General features: G+C 46.5%; 5 protein-coding genes across 7 annotated transcripts; 3 read left to right on the top strand and 2 right to left on the bottom strand.

The window, feature by feature from the left end:
* Nucleotides 1–726: 726 nt before the first annotated feature.
* LOC131209692 (F-box-like/WD repeat-containing protein TBL1X) lies at nucleotides 727–2801 on the bottom strand. The gene is made up of 4 exons (XM_058202815.1): nucleotides 2699–2801; nucleotides 1671–2626; nucleotides 1485–1601; nucleotides 727–1419 (listed from the first exon to the last, which is right to left on the bottom strand). The coding sequence occupies exons 1-4, from the start codon at nucleotides 2754–2756 to the stop codon at nucleotides 1036–1038; spliced, it is 1515 nt and encodes a 504-aa protein (XP_058058798.1). The 5' UTR covers nucleotides 2757–2801; the 3' UTR covers nucleotides 727–1035.
* A 446-nt stretch (nucleotides 2802–3247) lies between these two features.
* LOC131208429 (large ribosomal subunit protein P1) lies at nucleotides 3248–4267 on the top strand. The gene is made up of 3 exons (XM_058201176.1): nucleotides 3248–3439; nucleotides 3735–3990; nucleotides 4078–4267. The coding sequence occupies exons 1-3, from the start codon at nucleotides 3365–3367 to the stop codon at nucleotides 4089–4091; spliced, it is 345 nt and encodes a 114-aa protein (XP_058057159.1). The 5' UTR covers nucleotides 3248–3364; the 3' UTR covers nucleotides 4092–4267.
* Nucleotides 4268–4374: 107 nt separating this feature from the next.
* LOC131210481 (ribonuclease H2 subunit A) lies at nucleotides 4375–5488 on the bottom strand. Its single transcript, XM_058203739.1, has 2 exons — nucleotides 5241–5488; nucleotides 4375–5177 (listed from the first exon to the last, which is right to left on the bottom strand). Exons 1-2 carry the CDS (start codon nucleotides 5434–5436, stop codon nucleotides 4381–4383), a joined length of 993 nt encoding a protein of 330 aa, XP_058059722.1. The 5' UTR covers nucleotides 5437–5488; the 3' UTR covers nucleotides 4375–4380.
* A 379-nt stretch (nucleotides 5489–5867) lies between these two features.
* On the top strand, nucleotides 5868–8940 carry LOC131209247 (E3 UFM1-protein ligase 1 homolog). Of its 2 annotated transcripts, XM_058202267.1 has the most exons (6): nucleotides 5868–5982; nucleotides 6042–7505; nucleotides 7581–8045; nucleotides 8235–8280; nucleotides 8355–8566; nucleotides 8653–8794. In XM_058202267.1, coding segments are annotated over exons 1-6 (2265 nt in total). In that variant the 5' UTR covers nucleotides 5868–5905; the 3' UTR covers nucleotides 8654–8794. The 2 variants fall into 2 exon arrangements, with proteins under 2 accessions (XP_058058250.1, XP_058058249.1); XM_058202266.1 differs by lacking the exon at nucleotides 8235–8280 and having other exon boundaries at nucleotides 8653–8940.
* A 3657-nt stretch (nucleotides 8941–12597) lies between these two features.
* On the top strand, nucleotides 12598–21114 carry LOC131208479 (monocarboxylate transporter 10). Of its 2 annotated transcripts, XM_058201249.1 has the most exons (4): nucleotides 12598–13317; nucleotides 17807–18937; nucleotides 19279–19353; nucleotides 20493–21114. In XM_058201249.1, exons 1-4 carry the CDS (start codon nucleotides 13008–13010, stop codon nucleotides 20525–20527), a joined length of 1551 nt encoding a protein of 516 aa, XP_058057232.1. In that variant the 5' UTR covers nucleotides 12598–13007; the 3' UTR covers nucleotides 20528–21114. The 2 variants fall into 2 exon arrangements, with proteins under 2 accessions (XP_058057232.1, XP_058057233.1); XM_058201250.1 differs by lacking the exon at nucleotides 19279–19353.
* Nucleotides 21115–21414: the final 300 nt, after the last annotated feature.

The following is a 21414-nucleotide window of genomic DNA, read 5'->3' as shown; positions in this document are numbered from 1 at the left end:
AACATTAGCCTCTTTCTACGATACTACCTTAATTTAAATTTAAGACTGAATTTAATTCTTAAACCTACTGCCAATTTCGTCCCGCAGGGTACCTGGGCAATGCAATCCCTGGACTTTCCGAAGGACTTCCACTGGCAGGAAGGTTGGAAGTAAAAGTAAACCTCGGCTCTGAGGAAGTCGGTGACTATGGTTCGTCGGCAAGGGCCCGAAGCGAAGGTCAACTCTGAAAGAGTTTATACCTCCTTGGGGCAAAGTCTGAAAGAGATTTTTGAGATTTTCTCGGACCAAAAACACGAACTTAAACACATTCGACATTTCGTTTCAATATTTTTGCTGCCACACTTGTTGATCATAATTTTATTTTTATCGTCCGAAGTCAAACTCTTACTTAACTTCTTACTTGTAATTTACTTTGTTGAATACTTTGAAGTAACCTGCATTGTAAGTGAACGTCTCATTGCAAATATGTGTAATAGATCTGATTTAAGTTTAGGAAGACTACAAAGAATACGGTTTAACGAGTTCGAGAATTCAAAATTATTTCAAGCATCTTCTTGTTTAAGTGACAACATTGTTTACATTACAAATCAATCTCTGTTTAGAATGTATGTTTGAACTCGAACAATTGAACTCAAACTGTACTATTCAATCGATTTAATCTGGAAGACTATTCAAAATAAAAATAAATGCAGATAATTCGCTAAAAGTAGGTGCATTGGATTTTTATTGTAATAATTAAAATATACGTCGGCCCCTCGTGGATGCACTTTTGTCGCTTAAATTGTAAACCCGAAACTATCTAAATTATGAATCAAATGCTGCGCTGGAGGAGGGAAAGCCCTTCTTGATGCCCTTCGTAGTCGTAATCAATTCTTGACCCTGTCTGCTAAGGAAGAACACCAATTCCACTTTTGGAATCCTTGCTGTGTGTAGGGTTTGAATTAGTGTGGTGATTGTTTAAGACTTCTTCTCAGCAGCAGTCATCAACTGCAGTGCTGCCCCTGGTGCTGCCGGTGGCGTGGTTGCCACGGTTGCTCATAACTTCCGTAAATCCAGCACAAACACACTTCCATCGCTGGCACTTGCCCCAACCTTGCTGCCGCGCGAGTTCCAGCACACCTCGAAGATGCCTCCCGTACCTTTGTAGCTGTGCACCAGCTGGCCGCTTTGCGTGCTCCAAATGTGGACACATTTGTCAAAGCTACCAGACGCGAGGAACTTCCCGTCCGGGCTAAAGGCGACCGAGTAAACGGGTTCCGTGTGTTTTGTCAGCGTGTGAATGCAAACGCCTCGTTCGACGTCCCACAGTCGAACGGTCGAATCGAACGATGCACTGGCCAAGATCAGGTTCATGTTCGGGTTCTGCGTTCCCGTACCAGTGGGGGACCATTTGATAGTATAAATTTCCTTTGAGTGCGCCTTTTAAACGGAAACATGATACTTATTAAGCAGTGCTGAAACGAAAGGTTAGTTGCCATTATTACCTGTAGATCGTGTACGCAAGTGTCCTGTTTCATGGACCAGATCTTCAGCGTCATATCATCCGAGCAAGATGCCAACAGCTGGCCCTGCGGGTCCCACTTGATCGCGTTTACCTCGTTCTGTAAAGAAGCAATTATTTAAGAATCAGTGAGGCGTTCGCCAATCTACCTTCGATCCATTTCACTAACGGTGTGTCCCTGAAACGACTTAATCGGCTTGTCTACGCCCAATTTGCACACGTGGATGCACTGATCAGTGCTGCAGCTAGCAAACGATTGATTCGATTGCCAGTCGACGTCGAGGGCCGGTGCGGAGTGGAAGCTGAACTGTTGTGTACACTGGCCAGTGGCCGCATCCCAGATGATGGTGGTTTTATCAACGCCCGCCGAAAGAATGTAATTTCCGCGCTTGTTCCACTTGAGTGCGAAAATCGGGCCCTTGTGCTGACCTAGTGTGCTGGCCAGTAACCCATCGGTGCGCCAGATACGAGCATAGCCATCGTATGATCCGGTGGCCAGCAGCGTGCCGTCACAGTTCCAATCCAGCGAAGTGACGTCCTTGTTGCTGGGCACCTCAGTCCCACCTTTCTGGATGCAATGCCGTAGAACGAGCTGGTTCGGATTGGCCGGATTGTCCGACATGTCCCAGATGCGAGCAGTGCTGTCGCCCGATCCACTTGCCAGCAAATCGGTGCTGGGGTTCCAGGCGCAAATGAACACCTCGCTCTCGTGGCCACGCAGTACCGTGGCTTTGGAAGCTGGGATCTCGATGCTCTGATCCACTTCCATCGTTTCGGCCGGGGCCGGTGTCGTGGAGGAGGTAGTGGTTGTGCTGGTCGCCGGAGGGGCAGGTTCTTCCGCAGTGCCATTCGTTTCGGGAGCTTCTGTTTTAATCGTTTGCTTTTGTTGATTCTGCATGTTCTGACGGATAGCAACCACTTCCGGCATCACGGCGTCAATGAGGCTCAGGCTCTCTACCAGCCGCTGCTCGCTTCCATCCTCTCCGATACTTATCTCGGCTTCCGTGTACTGGAGGCCCTTTTGCAGAATGCTCAGCAAGGCAGCCGGAGGCACCAGCGCTCCATTTATGTTGCTCTGTGAGATGTGCGACTCGATACCGAACGTATACGCCGAATGGGAAAACCCTGGAATTACAACATTGTTATCGTCGCAGGATTAATTATCTAATTGCTGGTATTTAGGCGGTGCACACTCACCCGATTCTTGAAGATAGCGATAAACTAAAAAGTTCACTTCGTCACTGGAGAAGCTCATTTCACTTTAGCGTGTTATGTGCTTCTACGATTCCGTGCAATGTTGTAACTATCTCCTTGCGATTTACTAACGTACTCACAGAAATTTCCGCTAAATTACAGCACTAATAAATGATTTGTTTTTGCCTAGCTTTGCCTAGCCATTTCTGACATCACAAAGGCGTCACTCTTGAGCGAAGACGCGAACCGTTGACAGCAGTGCGTTTTTTGACAAAGCAATAGAAACAAAAATTCTACAACATTTCCAAGCCTCGAAACTAACAGATGCTTAAGCAGTTTCTTATCTTTAGAAAAGTTTTCTGTTATTTTAAGGTAGACAAAAGACAAATCAATTATTTCTTTTTTCGTGAACAAGGAATGCTCTTTCGAACGTGACAAACTCAGCGTTTAGCGATGCTTTCTTGACAGAAAAATGTACCGGGAAATTTTCTTGCAGTAAACGTCGTGCTGTCAAACGAAACGCGTTGCCGGCTTCCGGTACGAGCTGTCCAACTTCGTGAAAGCCTTCTCTTTCTCGATTGTGTCGTGAAACTGTGCAGTGTTCTCAACCGAGCTAAGGTCAATTTTTGACGACTTGCACGGTTTTGCTGAATAAAAACCACCTCTAAAATGGCTCTTAACAAAGCTGAACTAGCCTGTGTTTACTCGGCACTGATTCTCGTCGATGACGATGTTGCCGTGACGGTAAGTTTTCGGTGCTAGGGATTGTTATTCACCTGGTTCGGAAGCGAATGTTACCTTCTGTGCGGAACCGCGTTTAGAAATCGCATTTATTTTTAATCTCGTGACTCGATACGAGTGAGGAGACTAATGGTAATCGATGTAATCCTTCGGTGCTCAAAGTGGAATAACTTAGTTTGTTGAGTTGAAAGTGCCACACAATGCACCGGCTCAGAGTGTGAATACTAGGTTATGGCTTCTAGAGAATGTTTACTTGTGACTTATTCTAATACCAAATCGTTCCCCTTCTATCCAACAGGATGAGAAGATCTCGACCATCCTGAAAGCTGCCGGCGTTGATGTCGAACCGTACTGGCCTGGTCTGTTCGCCAAGGCTCTGGAGGGCATTGATGTCAAGAGCCTGATCACGAGCATCGGCTCCGGTGTTGGATCCGGTGGTGGCGGTGCCCCGGCTGGTGGTGCGGCTGCTAGCGCTGCTGCTCCGGCTGCTGCTGAAAAGAAGGAGGAGAAGAAGGAAGAAGAGCCAGAGGAATCCGATGATGACATGGGATTCGGTAAGTGCATTGAGAAGTCCGGTATAAACCGTTCTTTGATTGGCATGCTAATTAATTCGCTGTTTCGTCAATTGACTCTTCCCGCAGGTCTCTTCGGTTAGGTCTTTCTCACCGTGCTGGATGGCGCGACGGTCAAAGGGAGTACCGATCTCTTTGCCGTGCCATTTTATGCATAATTCTATTATGCATTTTTGAATTCCGTGTACAATTGTATTGTGCATATTTGGTTCAAAACATTAATTTGAATAAAACATTGATGTAAATCAGCGAAAACAAACGTGTTTAGGTAGGATACATTCGAAAAATTCCATCATTTCAGCAATAATGCGGATGGTTGAGAGAGCAGATAGGATGTTTATGTGTTCCATCAAATAATTAAGTTTATTAAGTCTAAAAGTCTTCAACATGCTCTAAGCATCGCTCTCGAAAATATTCGTTCCTTTTCCTGGTCTCGTTTTTAGATGCAGAAAAGTACTTCGATAATTTTTCGCTACCATATGTGGCCTTGGCTTGGGCACCTTTTGCATCGTCTGCATCGTCGAACTCCATATCGAACGCTTTTTTCTCCAGTGCTTTGCCAGCCGTGGACCAGCTAAATCGTACCAGTCGCGGATACCCGAAAACAAGATCAATTTCGTGATCAAGGAAGCGCTTCGTCACCGGGTCGCCGGGGTAGCCGCTTCCGAAGGTGTTTTGTGCTTCATTTTCCCGTTCACGGAATTGCCACACTTTCAACGCGTGATCACGGGTCACTTTTGCAGCGATACTGGCGGCCGACACGATCGGATAAGTACTATCGGCTTTTTTTGCCACAGTAATTTTGAACTTGGGAAAAATATCCTTCAGTTTAGCCTGATACTTTTCCGGCGGCCCGACCGTGTCCACGTAAACTTCCGAGATGTTCACCCCAGCATCGATGGCGGCCTGGATCAGTCCGATCGCAGAATCCATGGAAACTTCGTTCAGCGAATGTTTTGTGCGTCTCAGCATGCTCGTGGAGATGGTGTTCGGGGAGATGGCTTCGATAGCCCAACCGATTGCTTCGATGGCGTAATCTTTTCGGTTCATGTCGTCAAATATTTGATCTCGCTTTTCCTCCGTTAGCTGTTTCGAGTCGGCAAAGCCAAGTGTTTTAAGAACCTCTTTTTTGGAAAGCGGGCAAAATGCAATGCCGTACACCATTGGACCTACAAAGGAACACAAGAAGTCGTTGCAAATACTGCCAATAAATCAAAGCACAGCTCACTTACCAAGCACTGGTCCTCGGCCTGCTTCGTCGACGCCAAGGATGCAAGGCTCGTCCTGGCACAGCTGTGGAACGTTGGACATGTAGACAAAGTTTTTAGCATTGTCCTGTTGCACAATGTATGGTCCTAGTGTTTCCAAACCGTCTATTTTCGATGGCTGTGCTTCTTCTTTCCTATCAGTGTTTATTTCTTTATCCATTGTGGCGAAATTACAAAAATGGATACGAAAACCTTTTCTCAAATGAAAATTCCTCTCGTGCAACTAAAAAGCCGATTTACCGCGCGAACCATCAAAACATTTCAGCAGTGTTGCCAGGAGGAATGGTTTTATTCGTTTATCCTTTTTACAATCACCACATTTCTTCAGCACATAACACACATCAACACATATGTAGAAAACAGGTACCAAGTTTACATGAATCTGCCTAGTTATTGTTAAATGTTATTTTACGCTGTTCATCGTTGAGTAATGATTTCATTTATAAGTTCACAAACATAACGTATTAGTTGGCAACACTTTGCATTCGGTGAAATCAGATGTCACATTAATAAACAAGTTTGACGTTTTGCATTGAGTGCGTGGAACAGAAAGGATTTTTTTTTCGGGTTCCTTTCCTTTTCGATCGAAAGTCCTTTCCAAACCCTTTTCTTCGATTCATCCCACTAAAATGTCGTCTGATTGGGATGAAATCAAGCGGTTGGCTGCGGATTTTCAGAAAGCACAGCTTTCCACGAGCCTGCAAAGGTAAAGTATCCCTTCGTTTGACGAATTTCCTACCATTCTTATGTTTCTGCATTTCGCAGACTCTCCGAACGAAACTGCATTGAGGTGGTTCGATTGTTGATTGAAAAACAGCTTATTCAAGTCATCTTCACCAACGACGGAAAAGAATATCTTACGCAAGAGCACCTGGAGCAGGAGATAAAAGACGAATTGTATTTGCGCGGTGGTCGTGTGAATTTAGTGGAACTCGCTGCCGCCTTGAACGTGGATTTCGGTAAAGTGGAAAATGCTGCGAAGCAAGTGTGTGCCGACGAACCGGACATAAAGTTTTTGCTCGGTCAGCTTATCGACAAGAGCTACACGCTACGGTTAGCGACGGAGATAAACCAAAAACTGACACAACTGGGAGAGATCGACGTAGGAAAGCTAACCGTGACATACGATCTTCCGGCCGACTTCTTACTCAACGATGTGGTGTTGAAAAATTTGAACCGTTCCATCCACGCCAAGCAGGATCAGGCCAACGCGAGCGTTTTCTTTACCAGGTCGTACATCGACCGGAGCAAGGCAAAAATAAGGGGCGCCCTGGCCGCAATAACGAAGCCGACTCCACTGTCGGCAATCTTGAATTTGACTGGAGTGCCCGAGCGGCTTCTGTACATGGTCCTGAACGAGGTTTCGTCCCTCGGTACAGTAACGGCGCGGTCGCCGGCCGGCCAATATGTGCCGCACATCTACTCGCGTATGCAGGCTCGTTGGGTGAACGACTTTTATCAGCTTAACGGATATCTTATGCATGAATCGGTTGCCAACCTTGGCGTAAGCGATGTTAAAGCATTCGTGCAGAATCAGTTGCCGGGGGAAAAGATGGTTGCGCTGAAAAAGTGCCTCATTGGCAACAAGCTCATCGAGCAGGTGAAGGCGTCATTGGAGGAGTGCATCGCCACTAGCTCTTATCTGGACGTTAGCACAATTTTGCCCTCGGCTTTGACCGATGAAGATGTTGATGAGATCGTAGCACACGTATTAACTCCGGCTATGCGGCGACAAACGTTCGTGTTTGGTTCGGTCATCTTGACCGTGAACTTCATGGACGAAGCGGTGAAACCGTGCCACGAGCTAGTGAACGAACATGCAAAACGTGCGGTCGAAAGTGGTACCTATCAGAAGTATATGGCTGAGAAGATGATGAAACATCAGGACGTGGACCCAGGCGGTGCGGCTGATGAAGGACGGGCGGATAAGCGTGAAGAGCGTCGCAAGAAGGCCGCAGGAGGTAAGGGTGGTGGTGGTACCCAAGGGCGTGAGACAAAGACAAAGTCTACCAAGAAGCACAATCGCGGCAATCGGGGCAACGTGTCGGACTCGGATGACGAACAAGATTCGGTAATCGGCCGAGGTGGAACCGCCGGTGGAAAGAAGTCCGGAAAAGAGCCGCACCTCGAATTGATTACCTCGAAAGAAATCGCTAAAGTGGTAGAGAAAGCACTCGACGAGGAAGGACTGGGAAGTTTGTCGAAGGATGTTGCTAATCATTACTTCCCGTGAGTTAATTTTTGCAGGACAAAGGAAAAAAAATCGTTTATTACCGCAATTTATTTTGTTTTTGGGTTTTATAGGATACTTAGTAAACAGGCGTTGGTCAAGGCGCACGAACTGTATGAGCTGTCGTTGCAGAAGAACAATCAAAATCGACGCCAAACACACGCCAGCATCCAGGAGAAACTAAATACCCTCTACAACGACATTCGGCTGTACGAGAAGGGTTTAAAACTATTTTCGGACGATGTACAGAATCAACTGCTAAAGTATCTGCTCAAATCGCTGGGTACGGACATTTGCAACGAGCTGTGTTTGTACGTGGCGGCCGAGTCCAACCTAAATACGAACTACGGAGACTCACTCACGGTCGAGCAACGTATAAAAATCAGCAGCGCATGTGATTCCGAATATCGTGAAGCATTGCAAGCACTCAACAAGTTGCTCGGTTCCAGCGAAACGGTTGATGCCTTTCTCGAAGCTACTGAAAGGGCGATGCAAACGTGCAGCATGATGTTGAAGAAGGTCGACAAGAAAAAGGATAGGTACGTTGGGTTAGGGCTGCCGTCTGGTGATCCGATTAGCTTCAATTAAGCAGATAACGAATTTTAATTCACTATTACCCTCGACCGAACGCACCGCATCTCTGCTTGTTTGCTTCATACATTTTCGATGGCATCGTTTCATTATGTTTCACTCTGTGTTGCCGTTCAATTGATCATTAATTAAAAAAGATTAGTCGAAGGGTCGGTCGTAGGTCGAGAAGAAACACATTATCGTGTATAGCGCTACATTTCTCTTCCGAGCATAATACATCTCGTTCATTGAAGCCACTCCTTTCTTTCCCACCACAGGACTCTCATTCTGGGTCACAAACATGGACTGCTCGAGCAGCTCGCCAACTGTACCGATCCGGCACTTGTACTTCATTTAACGGTCCTTATCGTTTTCACCATTTCGACCCAAACTATGCTCCATGCGTCCGGGCGCCACGTGTCGGCAATTCTGAACTTCTTGCAGCCGTCGCTCAGCGGGGAACACTCGAAGTTGTTCAACACATATCATGGTAATTGAAGTGTTACGTTCGGATCAGCCGGCCTATATTAAATAGTCTACATTTGATGCTTCCGTTCCTTTTTGTTTCCCGTCTAGACTTGGTTCTGAAACTGCTAAGCACAGAGAGCGCCGCCGATCAAAGCAAGGCAAACGTCGAAGACATTACTAAGCAGTTGGACGAATTGACACCACTCGTGAAGGACATTGCCCACAATTTTAAGAAAGCCGGTGTAACGACGGTCGAATAATGGTTGATGTTGCTTTAGCCAACAGTGGGTCGCTTTTGTTCTAGGTAATTGCTAGTAAGGATTTCGTCATGCTGCTACACACTGTCCAGAGCTTGTATGTTATTTTGATATTGCGATACATGAATAAAACTAATTACTGTTTTGTTTATAGGTTTATATTTTTCATTATGTAGATGCAGAAGATGCAATAAACCTTTAGCATTTTCCTTGACGATCGTTGTGATCATTGTTGTTGAGTCAATCAATGTTATTTAAGTTATCGAATGGATTGAATGTTATTTTGTATCTTCCCGAAGGTGCGAAGGCATCGTATCATACGTTCACTGATTTTTTCCTGTCTTGTCCAAATTCTTATCTTTCGATCTTACTTAACTTTTACAAACGTATCCGTGAGCTGGACAACTTCTTTACCAAATGAGAACTATAATATTGTCCAACATAAAGCTTCTGATTCGCGTTCGATATAGCGTAAGCAACAGGTGTCTTTTATTGATTGGACAGTTGTTAGCTCCGTGACAACGATGCCAAACGCCAACACTCGTCGACGCTGATACTGATTAGAACCTAGAATTCCCTGATCGCAACACGTTTCGACGGCGGCAATTGGACGACATCCTCGTGGTCAGCACCGGCATTTGTGTACATCTCAGTGTTATATCGTTTCTTTTGTATACAAATTAGCGTGTCCACGAACGTAGACTTACGGTCCTGAAGGTCGCTAAAATGGTGGTTCAGTGGTCGCCTAGGGAACTATACTGGGAGAGGCTTTGGATGGGCTCAGAGCGAAATTGAGCTACGATGAAGTTCAAGTGTTGCACCGCTTCTCATGAGCCGGACCGTACCGGTGTAGTCGTGGTTTGGCCAGCGGGAGCATGGGTTTGATTCCTACCTGATTGCCGGATGCAAGGCATCTTGCCGCGTGTTGGCTCCGGCTGTAATTGACGACCATCGAGTGTGCACGTGGAACGTTACTCCTGCATTGTGTGGTGGTCACTGCCGGCGGAGTAGGGCGGACCGGAAACGCAAGCACCGAGTGTTGAGTAAAATCTGTACACCGCGCAGTACGCAGCCAATGTGGGTCGGCGGTGTGATTCAATGGGCCACTAATGTTTCATCAGACTTCCGAACGTATGTTGGCCTGTGTGAGGAAGAGGGAGCGCGAATTGACATGCGAATTGATTTGCTGGCGAGTAGGCCAAAGGTCCCAACAAGAAACCGTGGCACGCGAGAAAAGTGGTGTCGAAGGCGCGTATGCGTTTTTAGGGTTGTCGGTGTGAGTTAGATAGGTCGCTCCTCGTCGTGCCGAGTAGTGCATTCGTTTATTTGTATTGACTCTACTATTTTGCCGCGTTGCTAAGGAGGAACGCCAGCGCGAAGTGGAAAAGCGGCACCAACGGCACTTTCTTCAGTCGTTTTGAACCACCACGTGGAGACGTGGAGTGTTCGATTCGGCAGAAATCGCCCCTTGATTGACGTGAGTTGCTAATCAACGTACACACTTTGCTTACGCCAGCACGACGACGAGCGGTTCTCGCTTGTTTGATTTGTATTCTCGTAAATGGTGATAGGCGATAAGATAACGATCGTATTCCCGAAGGAATCTACGTTAATGAAGGTGCGTAACGAAAAACCCGCCATAATCTCGCCACCGTATGGCGATCGTGGATAAGAACCGTGGCCTTCCCAATTCGAACGGGAGTTTCGCTTGTGGTTGATAAGTGACTCAGTTGTGCGTTTTTTTCGTGAGGTGGCCGCGCGCCGTTCGGTTGCGTAGTTCAACACGTTTTTTGTGGTGTGTTTAGAGGGTGCTCGCAAACATCATTTTCACGGTCAGTGTTGGGCGCCAGAACAGCGCAGGAGTCGGTGTCCGCCGCACGTGATTTTGGAATTAAAAATAGACTCTGAGTAGGGTCGGGCGAAATAGTTAAACGAGACGCCGTCACCGCTAGTCTGCTGTACAGCGTTTGTGATATTGCGTCACGACAGTGCCCATTCTTTCCTCCCATCGATCGGAGGAAGAAAGGATGTTGTGATCGGTATACGTTTTTATCGTGCAGCGCCGTTCACGGTCTACCGGAACTGAGTGTAGTGTAACCGTTAGCACCGGCAAGCAATAGTATATCCGTCGACGACGACGGTTTAGGAATCGATAATTATAGACGCCGGCGCCCACCATATCGCGCACATACACCACCTTGCGACGGTCGCTTGCATAATGTCGCCAATGAATGGTAGCAAGATAAGACCGAAACTTCCGCCCGGCTTTCATTTGTTTGGTTAGTGTTTTCGTTCTCATCCTGTTGAATGTAAGCAATGTTTCGGTTTCCAACAGCTGGTTGTGATTTTTTATATATCTCAACATACAGGCGATGTTAGAAAAATCGTTTCCATAGTTTACGATCGTCTTTGAATTCGAAAAGGATGAAGTTCACGCAATGATACGATTGTTTGCAGCCATTGATGGAGAACACGTGTAGATGACCAGAGTGATGTGTGATAAAGGGGAATTTACTTTTCGATGAGGTGTTACGGAAGTAGTTCTCATTCTTCTTAGCCTTTGTTCGCGCCGACTCGAGAAAAAAAGATTTTTTATACAAATCAACTGATTTCAGTTACACAGACTGGTAACAAAAATAGTTATAGTGTAACGCCGCTAAATAGCGTACCGTTTGTTTTATGAACTTTCCCGCATATCTCACGAAATTATCATTGAGATCGTATTATCAATGAAGTATTGCTCCAAAGGAGCAGTTGAATTTCCTTTAATTTATTTAAGTTGACGGAAATTTTTAGTGGATCTGTCACTTAGGCTGAAAACTTTTTTTCAATAACCTTCCTTATGTAAGCCAATCATAAAGAGATTATTGCTACAACGTGTTGCTATAGCTCGTCAACTAAAATTCCTTCAAACGTGCTAATGTTGGGCTATCGCAAGATACGATCACACCCACGACGGAGAGTCTGGAAATTTAATCGCTTCATTCCACCATTCAACGTTCAGTGTTTTCTTTGGACAATGCGCGGGTTTCAAATGGACAAACATTGCAAAAAAAATGTTATGAAAAAAAAAAAACGCCAAGACAGAGAGTGTCGTCGGGTAGGTGCGCCTGCCATGGTGTCGTCTTGTGGCTCATATTTTCGCACGTGCTTCTCGGATTTTCACGATGGACAGACAGTGTACCGATGGGAAACACCAGGTTACGGTGCGGTTTGGTCGCGGTTTAGTCACGGTTTTTTTATGGGTTCACCGTTCTGTGGCCGCTTGTTTGCCCGTCAACCCAACATAAACAAGATTCCAGAGCGCGTCGTCACCACGTACCCGGGCAGCGTGTTTTTAAAAGTTTCTTCAGTTTCGTTTAATCGGAGAATAATTTAGGACTTCTCAAACAACGAAGCACATTGCATTCGCTATGTTTAAAAGAATGTTGCAGTGTTTGAATTTTTTTGAAATAGAAACATTATTTTCAAATCTAAAAGAAATTAGCGCTGACAACCGTGGGCAACACCATTCATGGGCGCAACATCTCGTGTAGCAACTTATCAATTCGTCTCCCTCAAAGGGCGCTTTGGGGGTGGTTCCACTTCGGATCCGAACAGCACTTCCGAACGAGCTGGACCGATCGACCGCGTGCGACTACTAACTTCGTAACGTACGCACACGCCAACGTGTCACCTTCTTCGCGGGTGTGCGTGTACACTTGCGCGGAGTTTAGTGATAGCTCACGCGCACTCATCGTCCGCGCCAAGTCGCGCCAACTGATTCGCTTTCTTCTGCTTCTATTTAAAGCTGCGGCCGGGACATGTTCGGTTCGCATAACGCCAACGTCGTCGTTTCACTTGCGTTCTGGTCGTCGGGCGAGGACAAGGTTTTTCTACCAGCTCGACACCGCAGCAGCCAGTCTACTTCTAGTTCGCCTTTAACTTCGGCCGTCCGCCCGTCCTCAATTGGTGCGATCGTCGTTGATCGATCAGGGTGTCCAGCCCACGGGACTCGAGTGCTTCCGGATCTTCCTGTACCGAAGGATGTGTAGATCCCTCTGAATTACTATCTGTCAGTTCAGGTGGAACCAGCATTCAGATTGTGCGTGCCCTGTGAAGTGAGTGAAAGTGTTCAATCGGACTGATAATCGATCGGTCGATCTAGCTGGCTCTCGGTCCAGAAGTGAAGCTTCAAACTCTTGCCAAAAGATCGTGGTGTCCGGTATGACAGAGAACACGCGTATCGTTGCGGAAGCCGGTGTGACACCGGTGATCGTGAAAGGGGCCACGGCGAACGGACATCACCCACAGCTGAATGGGGGTCTGGGAGACAAGAAATCGGCCGTCCCGCTGCTTGATCATGGTGGGGTGCACGAACCACCGGATGGGGGAACCCGCGCCTGGCTAGTCATGGTGGGCGCTTTCCTCTGCAACGGTGTCCTGTTCGGCGTGATCAACACTTACAGCGTGGTTTATCTCAGTTTGCAGAAGCAACTGCAAGAGATCGGTGACAACGAAGCATCCAGCAAAGCAGGTGAGTCGATGGAGGCGGATGGTTACTTACTCCGGCGACATCACAGTTCCGTACCATTCCTGGTGAACGACGACCGACTGTGATCCCTGCCGGCTGATGTAACATTGATGGAAGATTCCCAAACTCTTCGCAGTCCAGCAATCCTTTGCGAAGTAATCGAGTTTTTTTTAGTTTAATTAACGGCATTTGCTTATTCCCGAAGCTCGGAGAAGTTCATCTGCCGAACGTGACCTATACGTACACATGAAGATGGGAGATGGGACAGTAAACCAGGGAAACGGGAACTTACGGGCGGTACACCCAGAGAGTGCTCAGTAGTGCTGTGAGAGGCGATAAGCCATGCAATAATTTGATTGCTGATAGGAACGGACGGCTTCCCGGCACTCTATCTCCGGGTGGGAACGGTTTTCGGGGTAAGGATCAGCAATTAACTTACATCTGCGGCAGACTCAATTACCCCGCGTGCAAATGCAGCAGACCGGCGAGTGATGGCCCGCTAACGCTTTCATAACAGGCAGCGTTAAGTTTAATGACCGGCAGTAGAGCTTGCAATAAATACACCTCTTGTTAGCAACCACCGATGAGTTAGCAACCCCATGCCTAACATTCCAAGTGTCATATAAAATGCGCACCTAGCCTCTGTTTGGGTTTATCAGCGGACGTACACTAAAGATCTCACCACTCAAGCGCTGTACTTAAACTTAGTATATTTACGACCGGTGGGCGCAAGTTATGTCAAAACACCCAACCTCCTCCGGAATGCCACTCCAGGAGCGGCCTCTGGGGTGTGTGCGCAAAATTATATGCAAATATAATTCGCATCAAATTAGCGCACCTGATGGGAGTGGAGCTTGCAGGCGGGATTAACTCATTTTGGTAAACAACAACAGAACCTGGACATGGACAGGTTGCCAGGCTTACGGTCTAGTGGACGCGCCTCCTTGGAGCCGTTATCTGCTTGTTTGAGTGTAGATATTGCGATTATTGTGCTGTTTCCATTCCGAGCCGAAATTTACGCATCTCAAGTGAACTGAACCCACTTTAAATAGACCGCGTCTTTTAATAGGAGCGATTAGAGTGACCGATGGTCAAGTGGTGGAGAGGCTGGAAAACGGAGCCCCATGGTGGCTGGAGTCGTGCACCTGGGCCATCGATCAACGCTGAGTTTGTGGACAATAATCTGCCGAGATGGCACGGAGCGGTACAGCAAATGTGCTGACCAGTTTCTTGTGGAAACAATGCATTCGATAATGGTACACGGACCACGCGGGACAAACAATGAATAAGACACCGAAAAAAAAAATCGATTAATGAGTAAGAAAACATCCCGCCCACCGGCTGACTGTTTAGAAAACAAATAAATGATCCGATTCGTGGTCGAACGAGCCCCCTTTCTTGGGTGGTGGCGTCGACGCATTGGCGCACAGCATCACAGCATAAGATTGACGGCGAGAAACAACGAACTCATAAAAATAGATTTTTCAGTTTTTACGCCGCAAAACGCCACAAACAGGACGAAGTGTTTGTGGTGGACCCTCGTGTGGCGGTGATGGTTTACAATTCGCAACTTCAGACGCAAGCCGATACAGGCCGGCGACCCACAGGGCAGTCGGCTCGGCTTTGTGGGGAAAAAAATGCCAACACCTTTTCCCGTCGTGTCTGTGATCTTGTCAATTGGTTTGTCGTCGTAACCGCCCGGAGTGGAGTCTGAGGTCAAACGACATCCTTTGGGGTGCCGAAAATTTCTGTGACTTTGAATGGAAAGCTGACGCATGAACGACTTCTTCCGTACTGGGCAGATACAGGACTGACTACGTGTTTCGGCGCCGTACTTCCGCTGATATCGACAGACGCCCAACTCTTACGCAGGTCAGGCCAGCAAAGTGCGCAACTGGGGCCACTTGCGTCTGTGATAAAGCATCCGCGGCGGCCCATTGACAAGTGACAATCATTCTTTGACTGGCGTCAAGCGGTAGTACGAGACTTCTACGCCTCCTGCGAGTCCATTTCATCATCCACGATCAATTGATCGTCCCGTTGCTTGCTGTGTTGGAGACGGAAGGGGAATTTAAGAAATTGAAACGATCCCACCATTCGATCGTCGTCTGGTCGATTGGTCAAATGAGCGACTTGCGATACGATCGGGGTTGGCTCAATTGATAGATTATTCGATTGACTTCTTGACTGGCGAGGGGCGGCCGTTTCTTACGCGTGTTGTCCCAATACAACTGTTGCATCGTATCGATCGAAACAATTGTCCAAATTTAGTAACGCCCCGCGGGGTGGGCTCTTTTTTATTACTTGTTGCATGGTGGACAAAATAATTGCTAGCCTGGAATAGAACTCAAGGATATTCGATGATTTTGATACGCCCAAATCAATTTCAATACAAACTTTGGTGAACCTGGGAATGGTAGTTTCACTAACAACTGTCTATGCTATGTGCTTTCGGTGCACATCGAATTCCCGCGTTCATATGGCCAAGGTTAAGTGTAGAATGTAATCACAACCCAACAGCTCAACAGTTGCATGACGCTAAGAAGGTTGCTGCGAATCGCGTCCCAGAATGTCGTAACGCCAGCCGTGGAAGCGTCAACAGGGTCTAAACACGTTTGATCTTCTAAATAATTCATGGACTGCAGGTGCTTATTTTCTCTATCATAGCATCGAGTTTGTGTGAGTCACGTCTGTTTCCGCATTGCGTTGGCTTGTTTGTAGAAAGACGTGGCTCATATTTGCTAAATCCACATTGGCATACGGCTAGAGAGGTTGATATGTGACTAGAACAGCCAGGGCTGCAAAATTTGCATCACCTTGCCTATCGGTTTAGCGCCCGGTTTGAGACTGTTGAATAAATGTTAAAAGTTACCGTTACTTTCGAGAAGCCGAAATTGTTTTTCAGCATTGATTTATTTCAATGATGAATCCTGTTTTCCATAATTCTGTTGGTTGCATCCCATTTTAGATTTTTACCTTTTTTTTAACTTAGCAAGTGAAAAATCCAGCATAAAATATATACCAATGTTTTCGCATCGTTTGTTGCTCATTCATAGAAAATTCCATTCCGACGTAAAGCAGCTCCCGTAAATATTTATAGTCAGCTTCTGACGTACTCTACCGTGTGTGGTGGCAATAGTCATACTAAGGCTTCACGGTAAAAACCACAACGCACACAGCTGACCACCGTGTTTTAGTTGCGTGCAAACGCAGAAAAAGGTTGCAGAAAGTTTAACGCACTAACACTGAAGCATAGCAACATATCTCGTTTTACACCTTTACCGTTCACCGGTCTTGGCAACATTGTTCCTCATTTTATCGTCCACCTAACCCTGGAGGCGCGCCGAGCTAGCGGACAAGACGAACAATCGGCCTAAGCCGATCGGAAGCCTTGTCGCCGTCGTGCTGCGGATTATGTTTCATGTTTGCTCTGATCCGTCGTAGAGCAGAGCGTCCAGATTTGGTGTTCCACTCGGTTCTGTTGCTATACGACACTGCTGTGTTGGACATGAACGACCGACAGCGTTTAGCACAACAACAGCATAAATTCAATTACGCCACCAATCAATCATAGCCTAGTATCAGCCATCAGGTCAGCTGGCGGTTAGTGAACTGTTGTTGGTTGGCGAAAAACAATGGAACTGGAACATTGGAACTCTTTCTCTGGAAACTGTTCGGGATGCGCTTGTCTACTATACGGTGGTCCATTAGAGATATGTTAACCGGATGGCGCTAGGTGCGATACAACGACAGCCACGATCGATATTTATGTTGCGTGAACAAAGCAGCAACTACTGACGACTTCAAGACCGAACCACAGTTAGTCGAAAATGCACTCCAAAAAAAGGTCGATGGAATGCTTAAGCCAGCCGTGGTAGACATTTGATCAAAATTGTTGAACATGAAAAAAATGAAATGAATGAACTTTTTCAATAAGAGTTCAACCATCGGAAAAATATTAAGCAGTTTTTGTTTCATAACGAAATGAAAAAAATATCTTTGATGGACCACCCTGTAGCTTTGCAGTGTCACGTGCTCAACTGGAAGTTCAAAGCGACTTAGAGTCTAATGTTGGCGACGCGGTTATGAAATAGAGGTACACAAAATAAATAATCTTCAACATTGTCCTGACTGTACGCTGGGACAGCAAAACTATGCGTCTGCTGATAACTGGAATCAGCGAAGTAAAGCGAATCATGGAAATAATGTTCTTCCTCTCATCAGTGATAATAGCTCGCCAACCGTTTAGCTAAGCTTGGCGACAGTTGATCAAAAACACCGAACATTCGTAAACAAGACATTGAAGTTCTAGAAAGAATAAAAAATGTATTTGTTAAACGTTAAACATAAAAAATGCGGACGACAAAGAGACTGTTGTTAACGAGTTATCAATCTCAATCGGTTTAGTCGAGTTAGAAAAGAACGCAAAATACACAGTGTTATCAAATCAATTCGGATTCCAACTAAGACATGTTTTCTTTACCCCTCTCAGCACTGGTTGGATCGCTTACCATCGGCACGACATTCCTGCTATCACCCGTTGCCGGCATTCTCACCGACAAGATTGGGCTCCGGCGGACCACCTTCATTGGCGGACTGCTAACGTGCGGCGGCATGTTCCTTTCGTCATTCTTCACGCACAGTGTGGCCGCACTGTACTTCACTTACGGTATCATGTTCGGGCTGGGTGCCGCCCTAGCGTACACGCCCTCCTTAGCCATCCTCGGCCACTACTTCAAACGGTACCTCGGGCTGGTGAACGGTGTCGTCACGGCCGGCTCCAGTGTGTTCACCGCCATCATGCCCGTCTGCTTGGACTACCTGGTGCAGCACACGGGACTCGCCACATCCTTCCGTATCCTGGCCATCATCTCCAGCTTCGTGATATTCTGTGCTCTGCTCTACAAGCCGCTGCAACCACCGCCACCACCGCCGAAGATAAAGCCGGGCCGTTCCGCCGTGAACACTTTCCTGCGGTCGTTCATCAACTTTGATAACTGGAAGAAGCGTCGCTACATCATTTGGGCCGTCTCGATCCCGATCGCTCTGTTCGGATACTTCGTCCCGTACGTGCACATGGGCAAGTTCGTGCAGGATAATTTCCCGGGCGAGGGTGAAAACCTGCCGGTCATGTGCATTGGCATCACGTCCGGGTTGGGCCGGCTGATCTTTGGGTTCATCGCCGATTTGCCACGCGTCAACCGGGTGCTTCTGCAGCAGATGTCCTTCGTGTTGATCGGCACGCTTACGATGTGTCTTCCGGCCACGGGCTCATTTCCGCTGCTGCTGGCCATCACGTTGGCGATGGGTCTGTTCGACGGATGCTTCATCTCGTTACTGGGCCCCATTGCGTACGACCTTTGCGGACCACGTGGAGCTACGCAAGCGATTGGTTTCCTGTTGGGCATGTGCTCGTTGCCACTGACGCTTGGGCCACCCGTTGCCGGTATGCTGTACGATCAGACCGGTTCGTACCGTTTGCCGTTCATTTTGGCCGGCATCCCGCCACTGTTCGGTGCCAGCACGATGTTCCTGATCCGGTGCGTGAAGGATGATGAGTCGAAGAAGAGCAGCGTAGCTGAGCCGCGACTGGAACCTCTGGCCCACAATGCCTGGGACGCTGGTAGGTGCACAATGGTTGATGACAATATTGTATAGATGACTACTTGCAAGCATGTGCGTAGGAATTGTTTAGTATAGTAACCATTCAAGAGCAGCATGGCAGAAAACGCAATCTACTAACTGTCTCCATTATGATAAAAATCACTTCACCAATTACGATAATTGTTTCTGACGCCATATGATCTCAATTTTTACCCAATCTAAAATCTGCAATCTATTTGATTATTTTGTGATAACCTTAAGAAAATCATAAAGATAGGAAGTAACGATCCATCTTTTCTATAACCGGTCATGCTGAATGAGCTTCTCTTCTATGCGCCATTTTGCTTTTATTACTTACAGAAAACCCGGCCGATGTCAAGCCGTCGCTGGGAGGGCAGCTGCAGCTCGAGCGCCGGGCAACGCTGGCCAGTTCAGGTATTAATGCAAAATCACCACTACTCACTTATGCGCCCGTGTCGTCCCTGGTGCTTGAAGCTTACATAGCGGACAATCCTGTGTTTCGGTCGTACGCCGAGCGCAAGTATTGTTACGGCAACCTCTAGTTCGCCCGGAGCCATCCTTCCTTCCCCAAACAAGGCTTTCCTGTGTGATCTCGCTTCTACGCTTTTGACTATGCTCAATCGCAGTCGCTTCTAACTAAGCTAACCTTTTCACTGTCACGGTAGATGAAGTTATAGACTATAAGATGGTTGACCAAGAGTTAAATGACTGCAGCAATTCACTCGTGTTTACGTTTTGCACTCATAGAAACTAATCGTTACTTCATGGTGTTGTCCCATGGTCGATGGTGTTATTCGAGTTCCGAATGTCCAGAACTATGCCCGGGGTCTACAACTGGCATACATAAGGAAAACTAAGACTAACCGTCGAAGTTCAGAGAGATGATCGTGGTTCGATCTACTACGATCGTAATTGTTCCAATACCCCTAGCATCAGAAGGGCCGGTACGACTTTTGCGTCTGATAACGGAAGTGGTCAGGCGCACATGGACTAAATCTGACTATCAGTGGACTCTGTTATTAAACCAGCGCAACCACAACTACAGAAGTAGCACTACGCATCGACACCTTTGGCGTAATGCGAAGGGCTGTTGGAAGAGATGAAACGGTTACGAGAGGAAAGCGTTCTCAGATCGTCAAGCGCATCCCTCTGAACCTTCTCGGACGAGGTCATGAATGAGAAAAGCGGGACACGCGATTAAGCGATTGACGGAGAACAGTGATCGTGTGTTTATGTAAATATTTCGCACCAACAAAGCCGCAATGGCGGAACGCTCAACACTTAGAGTAGACACTTAGCCCTAGCCTCTAACCCACTATCGCCTGCTATCACTGCTGCTTCCCACTGCTTATTGTGGCTTTGTGTACGCGCCCTGCTAGAATGCTTCACCTATGCTTGTCGTGGCCGCTTTCTGCTTCACTTAACGTACGCTAATTAATCACCGTCACTTTCGACACAGTGTGCTTCGTTTGTGTATGTTTGCGCAAGAAACTAAAAAAACAATGGAAATCAAAATTTAATCAAACCCTTTGGATGCAATCCTTTACTTCCAGAATCGCTAACCATGGATAAGAATGAAACGGGGTAAGAATGGGCCACGAAGAGAAAGTGAAAGTGTAAAGACCGTTGACACAGGTATGAAATGAAGGAGTGCTTATAGGGAACGTATCATTGGCAAGGTAAATGGGGAGAACAAAAGATACCAAAAGGATTCTCGTAGCTAGGGATCGTTGTTGTTTTATTTTTGTTGTGTAGATAGTTTAGTAGTCGGTGTGGATGCTCCCCTGTACTAGGCCACATACTCAACAAGACGAGCGAGTGTATTTGTGCGAATGCACCAAATAGGTAGCTACCTATTTGGCTACCTACCGCGAATGCACCAAATAGGTAAGATAGGCAGAAAGACAAAAACATGAATGGAAGAAAGAAAATGAGGTATGAAAGTGAAAAGATATACTATGAATTGTGTTGTCCGCAAAATGCATTTCAAACAAGAATACACTGTCCAGGTACAAAGCCTCGCTTTCGTACAATATTTATGTTTTAGTAAATAGAGTGTAATTCTAGAGAAAAAAACTGATAAATATTTTGATTGTTGTAGAATACTGAAATGTAATTAGAGTTTTTACGGGGAGAATGGGGAATGGGGAAAAAATTAGAACCGAATCTGAATAAATTGACAAAGATCTTCAATAGCACACACTTGTTCCGTTAGTAAAGATCCGAAAAATGAATACGTAATGTTGATGTATTGTTGTCTAATGTTTGGCTTCCTCAGCAATTGGTAGTTTGATTATTCTAAAAAGGGATAATTAATTTTGTTTCGTCAAGTGCTGTTGATCTTAAAGTTATCGGAAGATTGTAGAATATTTCTTAGTGTATTATGTGTTGTTGGCCGTTGGCGTCAATTTTGTAAATAACCACTTTGTCAAAAATGTCCCCTTTCTACGCGCCATCCGTGAAGCTTTCGGGAAA

This window comes from Anopheles bellator, chromosome 2 (genome assembly GCF_943735745.2).
Source record: "Anopheles bellator chromosome 2, idAnoBellAS_SP24_06.2, whole genome shotgun sequence".
NCBI lineage: Eukaryota > Metazoa > Arthropoda > Insecta > Diptera > Culicidae > Anopheles > Anopheles bellator.
This window is presented reverse-complemented; position numbering and strand designations above follow the sequence as displayed.